The 13,306-nt window shown below is 38.3% G+C and overlaps 1 protein-coding gene across 6 annotated transcripts in view; it reads left to right on the top strand.

The window, feature by feature from the left end:
- The window catches only part of HIVEP2 (HIVEP zinc finger 2), a 198,882-nt gene that overhangs the window by 180,230 nt on the left and 5,346 nt on the right, over window positions 1-13,306 (top strand). For all 6 annotated transcript variants that reach the window (XM_081827419.1, XM_081827418.1, XM_081827422.1 and 3 more), the window contains 4 exons: window positions 809-963; window positions 4,793-4,968; window positions 8,539-8,640; window positions 9,421-10,316. In XM_081827419.1, the coding sequence (XP_081683545.1) occupies window positions 809-963; window positions 4,793-4,968; window positions 8,539-8,640; window positions 9,421-10,316 (1,329 nt within the window). The remainder of the gene's footprint in view (window positions 1-808; window positions 964-4,792; window positions 4,969-8,538; window positions 8,641-9,420; window positions 10,317-13,306) is intronic.

The following is a 13,306-nucleotide window of genomic DNA, read 5'->3' as shown; positions in this document are numbered from 1 at the left end:
TGGGTCCTGGGGAAGTCTCTCCTTCATCCAGGTGCCATGGAATTCTACCACTGAGACCAATTCCTTTGGGTTCTTCTCCTTTCTGGCCTGTGTTAATGCCTAGCAGATCCAGTTTTCTCTTGATATGAGGAATTCAGGGGATTGTGAAATTTGGATGCAGGACGTAGAACATTGTCAATATGGGAATGGACACTGAACGGAAAGATCCGGAAGGAGGTGTGCAGGTGTCAGAACTGAACTTCGCAAACTCCAGAGGGCGTGTTCCCATTGACAATACTTTATACCAAAATTTATTTTCTCTATTTCTCTCCCAAAACTCATTTTTTCGGGTGGTTATCTGATTTGTTCCTACATGAACAATATTTCGCACATAAAATTACAAAAATACTAATGGTGCACTTTGGAATTTTTGCTAAATTATTAATGAAACAAATAGAGGGTTTAAAAATCTATTTTACTTAATCCAGTTACCATTTCCCTTCAACAATTTTTGAAAATGTGTCCTTAATTGATAATTGTTTTCATTGCTACTTCAGAATATAGAACATGTTTTCTGTTTTTATTAGTGTTGCACAGAATAAGTGACAACAGGGCAGGATTATTTTTTAACAAAATGTTGGATAATTGCGGAAAAGCTATCATTCTTCTCTGATTTTATCCTTAGCATCCCTTATTTTATGTGAACGGGCTATGACCTTTTAGAATGGAATTTAGACTAATTTTCAGAGATCAGAGAAGGGTGGAATGTGTGGGTTTCTCCTATGTCTTAGAGAAACCATATGAAATGATTCTCTCTTTTGTCCTACAGATGAAACCTGATGCATCCTTTTTATTTGGCAGCAAACTAGAAAGAAAACTAGTTGGAAATATCTTAAAGGAAAGGGGGAAAGGAGATATTCATGGAGATAAAGATATTGGATCCAAACAAACAGAGCCAATCCGAATTAAGATCTTTGAAGGAGGGTAAGGAAACATACGTGCATGTGTGAAACATTCGGTTCTAAGTCAGAGCAAATGGTCACGATGTACACATGGCAAAAATAGTATCTACTCTGGTTGGAAGTATAAGGTGAATTCCTTCTCTATTCACATTTCTGAAGTCTGGCTGGTAATAGAAAATGAGTTCATGTCCTTGCTTTTAATGGCTTACTTTCAATGAAAATGTCCCTGTTACATAAGGTTTGAGCTTCTGCTTTAAATTTTCACACCCCTCATGCACTATGAAATCAACTAAATTGATAGACTCTTGATGTCATCTAAGCTTGTTCATTCTTTAATATTATTTTTATGGGCATTTTTTTTGGTATGTAATATTAATGGACATATTTTATTCTGTGTTTACAAAAATACAATCATGTACACTCATGTATAATCCTAGGAACTAGTTAATTTGATGGTTCATTTTATTGCTTTTATTATTACCTAAACTCCAGACTTTGTTGGGAATTCATGAGTTCCATCAGTGTCCTGTTTCTGTCCCAGGATCCAAGCCAGGGTACCACACTGCATTTAGTTATCATGTTTTCTTTGTCTCTTCCAGTTTGTGGCAGTCTCTCTGTCTTTGGAAATTTCTTTTTAAATGTTGAATCCTGAGTTGTAGAAACACAAGTGGTAAAGTCCAATGACTTTGATATCTGTAGAGTAAAGAAAAATTATACATGTGTGTAACATCCAGTTTTAGATTTCAATAGAAATATATTTTCAATCCAGTCAGCCACATGAGAGAAAAAGCTCCAACTTATGCTATTAAAATTTAAAAATATTAAAGCATATTAACCACATTTGGGGGATTATGTTGTAACTAGCCTTATTTCTACAGTAGATCTATAATTTACATGTTTCCATGAACATGAATTTATTCCAGTTACATTTGGGAGACAGAATAATGTTATCTATTTGATTATAAAATGTTGAATGTTTACTGATATGAAATATCTATTTCTCATGTAGATTCACCAGTTTGGCGATGAATTATTAAAGTTGTTTTCCTCTTAGTGTTGGCCCCTCTGGTTGTCTAGTATTTTCACCACTGAAACCACAGTTGCATGGAGTCTTAAAGCATGTCTTGATATTTTTTTGACATCCTTCATCTTTTAACACAAACGAGAGAAATACAGATTTTATCTTTCCTCAGAGACTGAGAGGTCCCTGTGACTGAATCAACACCCTTATATTCAGCAGTCTTCATAGCAGTGCACTTGTACTAGATTAGCAGAGACCTTCCCATTACATGTGCTTTGGGGAGCCCATCTCCACTAACAAAGGACACGAGTGAAAAAGCGTATGTGAATATTTTATTGCTGCGTTTTGATGATCCACAGGGACTGTGCCCATATATCATATCTCCCTCCTTTCATTGCCCTGTGGTATGGGCTACATCCCAATCATTTTTTAATCTGTGACCCGACTTTTGCCTGGGGGTGACCAGGTGTTCATTCCAAGCAGTGTGCTACCACCTCTTATTTTGGAGATTGCAAAGGGATAACTTTAAAAAAGAAGTATTACTGACCAAATTTTTAAATGGATGTGTTCTTTATATTATGCAATTCCTAGGTTTAGTAATTTTTTTAAATTAATTTTATTTTATTATGTTAGTCACCATACATTACATCATTAGTTTTTAATGTAGTGTTCCATGATTCATTGTTTGCGTGTAATACCCAGTGCTCGATGCAATACATGTAGGTTTAGTAATTTAATTAAACTTATCTTTTATTTTTTTTCAAAATCCATTAATCCTTGTATTAAGTAGATTCATGGGTCTGCAGACCTGTTGAAGGGTAAATATTTTATTTGCACAGATTTTTCTAATATGCAGCTTTATTTTATACTGAATTTTACTATTTGCAAGTTAATCAGGTAAGACATTAAAAATAAAATTATGTTACTTGAAGATAAAATGCATTTCCCATCAACTGTGATGATGGGCTACACTAAGTTTAAGGTGTCCTTCTGTGATGAAAACTAGCTTTCTAGAAAATTATTTGTTTTATTCTATATTTCTTAGGTAATTTTATCTATTTAGAGGCAGGGAAGAGTGAAATTAAAAGGTGAAAGATATTTTGCAACTTGAAGTTCTTTCGTTACAAAAGACAATGTGAAATAAAACATGAAGTTTAAGAAAGTTTTAAAGAACAAGTTGAAGTTGGAAATTCCTTGTGAAAGGGGAAAGATTTAAAGGATGAAAAAACACACAAAATTGACTATTCAGTATTTTTGATACTACTTAATTCCCACCTGGAATTTTTGGTACTGACCAAAATGTAAATAATGTTAAGATTGAATAGCAAACATAACAGAGTTAGTATTTAAATATGTGAATGGATTTTCTCTCTTAAAAAAATCCTTCAGTGGTTTGGACGAATGAAGTTGAACTTTTATTCCTGATGACAGATTAGCTAGGACAAAATAGAGAAGTGTGCAATGCTCTTAGAATGTAAAAAACCAAAAACCAAAACAAACAAAAAAACCTGTGAATCTAGTGCCTTTAAAGTAAATCCACAGTGAATTAAGGCATTTTATATGTCAGCTTACATTTTGAAGTTATAAAAAGAGCCCCTCAAAAGGAGTATTTTTCCAAGAATGACATTAGACCCATAATTCTAGACCAGCTTTGATTTAAAAGATAATGATATTCATTGAATTATTCAATAAAATGCTACTGTACTCTATGATTGATCTTGTTTCATTGTAATCTAAACAAAATGTGATGGTTGAGCACTGGATAGGTTTCTTTCATGAATCATCACAGTGAATACCTAAGACTTGGTTAGCTGATTTGATTAAACTAGATGACCTCAGACATCCTTTCAAGCCTCTTTATTAAATTCTTCTGGAAACAAATGCAAATATGATTGAAAAATAGAATCTCTAGTTTTTATTATGTAACAGTACTTACCAGAAGCTACTTGAAATTTGGACTCCACTTTAGTGCAAATTCATGGTCCTTGGGAAGAGCGGATCAAATCTGTAGACAACAGTTGGTGAGCTCAGCTCAGCCTGTGTAAGCTAGAAATTTCGGAGACACTCTCATGCCAGGATTATAAAAATAGAGTAAAAACTTGCAATGAAGAATTCTATTATCAGTTATACTTATTTTAGCAAATTTAGAGAGATGTGTGTGTGTTCTGCATGCACATCTTAGACGATGTAATGTTAACGAATGATATATGTTGATTTGAATATGTTGGTATAACTTTTTGGATATTTCTTGTGTGGAGACTGTACTAGAATCCAAAAGTAGTAAAGCACAACTCTGTAACTCTCTGAGCCTACTTGGAAGCCCATTTGAACATCTATAGCCCAAGTCCCTATATCTACACTTAATAGAGGGACCCAATTCCATTTTGAAGACCATATAGAAAAATTACATTTTGCTTTCAATGCCAAATCTATTCTGTAGTTCGTTCAGGCATTTATTGCATAAATTTCATAGAAGTAAAGTTGAATAATTGTTTGTAAAAGACCCTCATAAAAATTTTGCCACTCAGGGGCGCCTGGGTGGCTCAGTCGTTAAGCGTCTGCCTTCGGCTCAGGTCATGGTCCCGGGGTCCTGGGATCGAGCCCCGCATCAGGCTCCCTGCTCCGCGGGAGGCCTGCTTCTCCCTTTCCCACTCCCACTCCCCCTGCTTGTGTTACCTCTATGCCTGTCTCTCTCTGTCAAATAAATAAAATCTTTAAAAAAAAAAAATTTTGCCACTCAAAAATTTACCCCTCAAAAGATCAGCTTCTGGTTTGATAGATAAAACACTAAAGTATTTGAAAACACACTGCATTCCCTTTTTCTAAACAGGTATAAGTCAAATGAAGATTATGTATATGTCAGAGGACGTGGACGCGGAAAGTACATTTGTGAAGAATGTGGGATTCGCTGTAAGAAGCCAAGCATGCTCAAAAAGCATATCCGCACTCACACTGATGTCCGGCCTTACGTGTGCAAGTTATGTAACTTTGCCTTCAAAACGAAAGGTACAATTCTCATCTTTTTAGAGGAAAAATACCTTTTTTTATGGCGACCTTGGATTCTGAATACCATTTTATAACTAACTTGCATTGACAATAAGATGGTTTTGTTTTTGAAATGTATTTTCTCCCTTATGTAAGTAATCAAAGGATGTACATGAGACAGAAAGGCTCCTTTTATGACTTAAGTAAGAGCTATAGACTTGGGGCCACGCTAGTTGTTTCCGAAGGAAGTGGCTAAGAATTGCCTGGATTGCTATTGCTATTACTGCACGTTGGAAATGTTGTGTGGTCTAGATAATTTTTGCACCAGTATTGAAATACCACCGGGAGACAATCCATGCAGTGGATTAGAAAAGCAAGGCAGCAGCTGGGAAGAAAACATGTGCCCATGGTCAGTTTCAAGATTATAAATAATGTAGAGACCCACAGACTCCCAGGTGGGCCCCTCCATCCACAGTTGCATTAATTATGCATAGAAATTTGATAGCTTGTGTTCCGTGTATTTATCAGCACAGAGACAATTTCTTAACTCTCAGGCCACAACTGTGAATCTCATAAAACTAGGACCTGCCTTAGAATGATATTCTACCTCTAAAAAAATATCTGTTTCTTACAGGTAGATTTCTATGAAAATATTTTATGCAAGAAGGTTGCTTTGATTATATTACCATCATTTTATAAAATCATGGAAATGTGCATAAGCCCAGTGTTCTCAGATTACAGACAACAGTGACTTAGAGGTGGTTTGAGTTTTGTAGAAGTATGTTCACTGCTTGCTGTAGATGTACTTTAGATCTAATGGATTTTGGCCCCCTCACTAACCTCATATGATTTCCTATGTTTTAACTTTAAATTGGCAGGCTCATTATTCTGCGCCACTATCTGTCAAGAAAAATAAATATCAGATAAGATAATCTTTGGTAGAGAAATGTGTACCTATTTTCTTCCATAGCCAATATCCTAAATTGTCTTACTGTTTTGTCAGAAGTATAAATGTGTAGACTCTCAACATATCTGTTTCTTCTGTATTAAAAAGGTTTTACAGAGATGTCTCCTTTGAAGCCCACATAAAGGAGGGAGTATTCATTTGCATTTCAAAAGAGATAAACATAAGGTCCTTTAAATACCATCCACCTTTGCACAGTCAAGCCTTTTATTTAGAACCTCACCAAGAGACTCCCTAGGACATAAGAAAATATAAACTTTGGTTTTATAAACTGCAGATCTGCCAGGCATTACAACTGATAGATCTTCCCTGGGCATAGGGGTTTGCCTCGGGTATAGCTGTGTGAAACACTCGGTGAAGAAATGTCACATTTCTAGGCTTTTTAAAATCAAATAAAAAATAATAACAATCAAAACAATGATGACCTAGTTTCTATAACCTTAAAGAAATCAAATTAAATTTGGCTCCAAATCATTGTCATAGAATTTCAGCAGGAAATAATTTATTCTTGGTCATTATTGGCATTTCCTTGTCACCCTTCAGGAATGTGCAAATGTCTCGGAATCTTAAAATGAGCACAATATCCTGGGAAACCCCTCCAGTTTTCGGTAGAAGTGACTGTTGTCCCAAACCATGTCATCTGAGTGCAGATGCCGAGCGCACTTGTGGGAGAAGCACCTCCTGCATGCCCAGGTGCCTCTCCTTCAGGCACCCTCCCCCCTCCCTTACCTCCCCGCTCCCCTACCTGCCCCCACGACCACTCCTCCCCCCGTCCCCCTTGCTGGAATCCCTTCAGAAGCTCAGGACTGCAGTCAACCAAAGCCAGGGTGGAGTTATTTCAGAGCCAGATTTCTAACTACAAACGTGCCCTGAAGATGAGAGCCCAAAGCCTGCCTGCCTGTTGAAATGGAGAAAAAAGAGAAAGGACAATAAATAGAGGAGGAGAAACATATCAAGATCTAAATAATCTTGACACCTACACACAAACCCATCCACATACACAGATTACTTGCACCCATGCAGAAGCTGGTGACTTCCATTAATATACAAATGTATTAATTAGTTTACAGATTTAGGAATTCTTGATGATCTGGCTCTAAAAATTTTTGAGATCTTTAAAACATTTTTAGATAAATAAGAGCAATAGGGGCCTGGAAATATATTTATGCTTGGAGTTACCAAAATAGCACATAAAATTCATAGGTATAAGAGCAATAAGTAAAATGCTAAGTAAATAAAATAATATAAAATAATAAACAGCAGTGTGCTGGTTTAGAACTGTGGCTCATATATTACATTAATGGTAAGTTAAATACCCCTACAGGGCGCCTGGGTGGCTCAGTTGGTTAAGTGACTGCCTTCGGCTCAGGTCATGATCCTGGAGTCCCTGGATCGAGTCCCGCATCGGGCTCCCTGCTTGGCAGTGAGTCTGCTTCTCCCTCTGACCCTCCCCCCTCTCATGTGCTCTCTCTCATTCTCTCTCAAATAAATAAATAAAATCTTTAAAAAAAAAAAAAAAGCTAAATACCCCTACAAAGGAACAAACTCTTTTCGCAGGCTAAGCGTGTCCATCTACGTTCAGTGAGCCTACTCTTAAAAATAAAGCATTTGCTGGTACATTGCTAAAGCATCGTTGGAGGGCGCAGATAATAATATGACCCTTACAACTGAATTAGTTCCTGGATGTCTTTTGATAAGTTATATATATGACATGGAATTTTATATACATATAGTTATGCAATATTCTATATTATATATATTTATGCATATATATAAAATTTCATAGATCCTAGGTCAAAGGTGATTAGATAAGTGTTTTCATAATTTTTCACATTCTATATAACAACTATAAATCTACATAAACACACACATATGTATTTATACATATAATCTATACATATCATCATCATAATACATATTTGAGAGAAAACCTTTCTTTTTTCTTAGAATGATGGGATTTTCAAGATAAATAGATAGGGAATATTGCAGAACTTTAGAAACTGCTGTCATAAAGTTTGCTAACATATACCAGACAGATAGATTGTAAACACTGAGAATAGTGCTCCTTATAAGTAGTTAGCTAAGTATTTGTATGGATCTTTGAATTTATTTACAAGGTTGGCCTTCCCATAAGTTTGCATAATTTTTTTCTTCTGACCAGTGAGGAGCCTGGGAAGGCAATCTAAATCTGATCAGTGCCAGAAGGTCTGGGGTCTAGGGTGTGTTGATGAGAATGTTTGATCTGAACTTTCTCTGAGATGTATGACCCAGCTTATGTCACCCTGTTTATATCAAGGCCTAGGAGGCTGGCCCATTTGGGCCAAAGATACTAGATCTCTTCTCAGCCAGGAGAGCCTGGGATTCTCAGTCTTGCTTGGAACCTACTCTTGAAAAGGTATGACCCGATTCTACAAAGTCTTCTAGAATGAAGGAAACTTGAGTTTGGGCCAAAGTTGTGAGCGGTTGATGTATTCAGGAACCAGATTGTTCCCATTAAGTTCAAGGCAAAGGATAGGGGGTAGAAACAAATCTATGTTATCTCAAGTTAGTTCATTTCTAATTTTGGAGCACTCATCACATTTCTGTAATCAATTAATTTATCCATTTTTTTGGCCTGTGTTTTCTAGGAAACCTAACAAAGCATATGAAATCTAAAGCACACATGAAGAAATGCTTGGAGTTGGGAGTTTCAATGACATCAGTGGATGATACGGAAACCGAAGAAGCAGGTATTACAAAATTTAGTTGACTGACCTCTTTATTCTTCACACTGGAGCTTTGTGGCCAGGGTGGCAAAACAAGTTTTGATATTTTAAAAAACTGATCACATTTCATTTTACTAAATATGAAATATAGAAAAGAAATCTGACATGTTGAATTGCTTACAACCTACTGAGAAGAAATAAATGCATTTCAGTTCTGACTGAAGGGGAAAAAAGGCCTCACTATGAAAATACTTCTATCTAGAACCGTAAAGGATCTAACTATACTTGTGTTGTGACAGGGATTTAGATTTTATGAAACTTCTGGGGAAATTTGAAAAACAATTTAATGTGTTATTATTCCTATTAAGAGAGAAAAAAATCCGTCATTAACCTGAATAGAAAACCTGAGGGCCAGTCAGACTTCCTGAGATATATCACTTATATGTAAGTTTATACCTATAAGGACAGATTGTTGCTTTCCTTTTCTTCTAGCCTCTTTATTAACAGCATTATCCATACCCATTTGTTGAGGGTTTTCTATGGGCCATGTGACATTTGAGATATAAAGTCCTACTCTAGAGTCCTTCTGTTGGGTCGGGATGAATCAGATTAGTCATAAAAGGTTAAGAACCAGCATAAGGTCTCCCAGGTGAGTGCCCAGTGAGTGTTATAGGGGTTCAGAAATGGAACTATCTCCAGGGTCTACAGGGTTAGAGGGAAGCTTTTGGAAAGAGATGGCATCCAAATTAGCTCCTAACCTTGAAGTTTAGACCTTGATCTTCACTATCTGTTCAATTGTTTCAGAAACGATGGAAGATTTGCACAAAGCAGCTGAGAAGCATAGCATGTCCAGCATTTCAACTGATCATCAGTTCTCAGATGCCGAAGAATCGGATGGTGAGGACGGAGATGATAATGATGACGATGATGAAGATGATGATGACTTTGATGATCAGGGAGATCTGACACCAAAAACAAGATCGAGAAGCACTAGTCCTCAGCCTCCTAGATTCTCATCCTTGCCTGTGAATGTTGGCGCCGTGACCCATGGGGTTCCTTCAGATAGTTCCCTGGGGCATTCTTCATTGATCAGCTATTTGGTTACTTTGCCAAGTATTCAGGTTACTCAGCTGATGACACCAAGTGACTCATGTGAAGATACTCAGATGACAGAATACCAGAGGTTATTCCAGAGCAAAAGTACAGACTCGGAACCGGACAAAGACAGGTTAGACATACCAAGTTGTGTGGATGAAGAGTACATGCTGTCTTCGGAGCCCAGCTCCTCTCCGAGGGACTTCTCACCCTCAAGCCACCATTCCTCACCAGGATATGACTCTTCACCCCGTCGAGATAATTCACCAAGGAGGTATCTGATACCCAAAGGAGATTTATCACCCAGAAGACATTTATCACCTAGGAGAGATCTGTCACCCATGAGACATCTTTCACCAAGAAAGGAAGCTGCATTGAGAAGAGAGATGTCACAAAGAGATGTTTCACCAAGAAGGCATCTGTCCCCAAGGAGGCCAGTGTCACCTGGGAAAGATATCACGGCAAGAAGAGACCTCTCTCCCAGAAGAGAGAGAAGATACATGACCACCATAAGAGCACCATCTCCTAGAAGGGCTTTATACCATAACCCACCATTGTCCATGGGGCAGTATTTGCAAGCAGAACCAATTGTACTGGGGCCTCCTGTAAGTATGATTAGCTTTCCCTTTCTAATGTATAAACCAAAGCATATCGGAGCCTCTTGATAACACTGGTGTGAAGTTTGTTCTAACATGGGTGTCTCTCATGGGGAGCAGTGAGCTTGGTTACTGAAAATAGCAGCAAGACGCTTCCTCGCGGGCTGTTGTTAGTAACATGGCTGTGGCATTAGCCCAAGTGTAGTACTGCATCAGAGCAGTAGCACATTGCCAGCTGGGAACAGGTGAGGCTTTGCTGCTTGCTCTCTAAGCTTCACTGATTATGGACGTGAGCTGAAACCTTCACGTGAGCAGGAAAGGCGAGGTCTTTGGAATGACGTGACTGCCTAGACAGACACCCTCAGGGGCCATTGGGGTTCAGTTATAGAACTTTGCCAAGTCAGGATCAGGCATTAGCATTGACTCTCAATACATTTTTTTAAAACATAAACTCATGATCTTGCCCACAGTGAGTGGACATGTGAAACCAGTGAGTCACTAGGAGAGAGTGACCCCCTTGGTATGTTGTGAGTCAAAGGCATGAACCTCTCTGCTTTTCTTGTCACTGCTCAGTGAGATGGTGGGCCCAAAGTTGGGAGAGCTCAGGGAGAAAGTGTCAGAGATTTCTACGGTGTGCCCTCATTATAAACTTAGATAACAACAGCAACAGTCATGGATTAAGTTTTATGAATTGGCATTAAGTTAATGCCAATTCATAAAAAACATCTGCCATGCCTCATTCCATGGGATGGCAGACCTTGATGTTTCTTTCGGTGTGTGTAGGATTTTTAAAAATGAATGAAGCAGACACTTAGCATAGACAGATGAATGACACCTTTTGAGTTTCTTTGCTTTATATGTGTTTTTGTTTCCTGGTCTCTACTTTTTGGTGTTCTTTCTTTGTGCCGGGTTTCTGTTGTGTGGCTCAATACCGTCCTTCCAGCCAAAGGCGCTACCCACTTCCAGCTCTGTCTTATCACTGCCCTGGTGACCAGGCTCCTTCCTCTCATTGCCTTTTCACTACTTTGAGTCATGAGCTTAGGTTACCATTTTTAAACTTCAGGAAAACTCCCTGCTGCAATTCACTCCCTGACCCCCCAGCATCGCCTTTTCACAAGTTGGTACCAATTTAGTCTCTCTGCTACAATTACTGCAGCAACATGCACACAATCAGGACATGATTTATTTGCAAGATAATGAATTAGCAAGCTAAGAAAAAGAGGTACATTCCCACAGGTTTTTGTGTCTTGGTGGTGTTAAGTAGAAAAGAGAGATCTTCTGAAGTCTATGCCACTACAGCATAAGTAGAGAGTTGTAGACCCGCAAATCCCTCTGATGCCAGGATACCACATCTGGGGTATCAGAAGCTTTCTCTGGTATAAACCAGTGATGCTGGTGGAGCATGTGTGGTGAGACTGTCCTGTTCTGGCCCTGGCCAGGTGGACTGAGACTGGCGTATTTGTGAGATGTTGGGACATCTTCAGTCAACTGCAGTCACGAAAGTACAAGCTTTTAGTGCCAATATGCTATTGTTATTAAAAACTAATAGTTGGGGCGCCTGGGTGGCTCAGTTGGTTAAGTGACTGCCTTCGGCTCAGGTCATGATCCTGGAGTCCCTGGATCGAGTCCCGCATTGGGCTCCCTGCTCGGCGAGGAGCCTGCTTCTCCCTCTAACCCTCCCCCCTCTCATGTACTCTCTCTCTCTCTCATTCTTGCTCTCTCAAATAAATAAATAAATCTTAAAAAAAAAAAAAAACTAATAACAACTCACAATCAACTCAGGCAAAAGAATTGAAGAAGTGGACTAACGAAGTTCATCTAATTTTTGGATATGTGACCAGAAAATTGTTGGAAGGAAATTGGTTTTCTTAGCCGCTGAGTTTGCAACCAGTTGGTTTTTTTATACCAGTTCACCTGGATACTTAATACAATGATTAAACTTTACCATTGATGAAGGCCAACTGTAGAACCATTGGTCTATTACCCAGTTTAATTATCTCTCTAGAGAATTTATAGCCAGCTGCTTCGTTCATGTGATAAGAGGGAATAGATCTGGGAATGCTCCTGAAGAAGGGGCAGTTGGTGCAAAGTACTTCCCATTTAATGTTTTATCACATCATTTTTGAGTGGCAGAGGAGGAGTTTATCTTTCTGTGATGTGTGAAGACGATTTTTATTGCCAGGGTAAAACAGAATTGATGATACTATGAGAAGTATTTCTCCTGATTGCTATATTGGATGAGTGCTGCACCCTCTCTGAATAATGTATGAAAGTATTAAATTAGAATAACCCTAAAAATAAACCTTTTTGATGGAAATTCTTTAAGCAATACCTTGTCTTGTTGCTTAACATGGGCCAAGAGCTCACAGGTCAGTGACTGTGGCATGAAAGGATCTTCTAGGCTAGCAGGACACACTCATCCTCTGGTTCAGTCTGGAGTGGTAGTATCCAGGGAGCAGGTTTGGAAGAGATGATAGTCAACCACTGGGATCCTACTACTCTGCTGTTTCTGCCCTAATGCCCTCTGGTTAATTTTAATATAGACAGATGATAGATAGATAGATGATAGATAGATAGAAGGAAGGAAAGAAGGAAAGAAGGAAAGGGGGAGAGGTCTTTCGCTTATCAGTATTTTTTGAGGGTCTCATATGTGTGTCTCAAGGATGATGATTAAAAAATGTTATGGTTTCTGGCCTCAACTTTTTTAAACAAAAAACTTCCCTATTCCATTTTTAAAGTTTTGGTAGATAAATTAGCAAAGGAGACAAAGAAAAATGTGTCTTGGTTTCCAGTATGTAGTGCAAAGAACATCGTGTCTAGTGAAAGAGTCAACATTCAGTTCTTTTTTGTTTTATGTTATGTTAATCGCCATACATTACATCATTAGTTTTTGATGTAGTGTTCCATGATTCATTGTTTGCGTATAACACCCAGTGCTCCATGCAGTATGTGCCCTCCTTAATACCCATCACCGGGCTAACCCATCGCCCCACCCCCCT

Source organism: Leptonychotes weddellii, chromosome 8, assembly GCF_054177405.1.
Source record: "Leptonychotes weddellii isolate Sample4059 chromosome 8, ASM5417740v2, whole genome shotgun sequence".
Taxonomy (NCBI): Eukaryota; Metazoa; Chordata; class Mammalia; order Carnivora; family Phocidae; genus Leptonychotes; species Leptonychotes weddellii.
The sequence above is the reverse complement of the archived record's forward strand: the minus strand, read 5'-3'. Positions and strand labels throughout refer to the sequence as shown.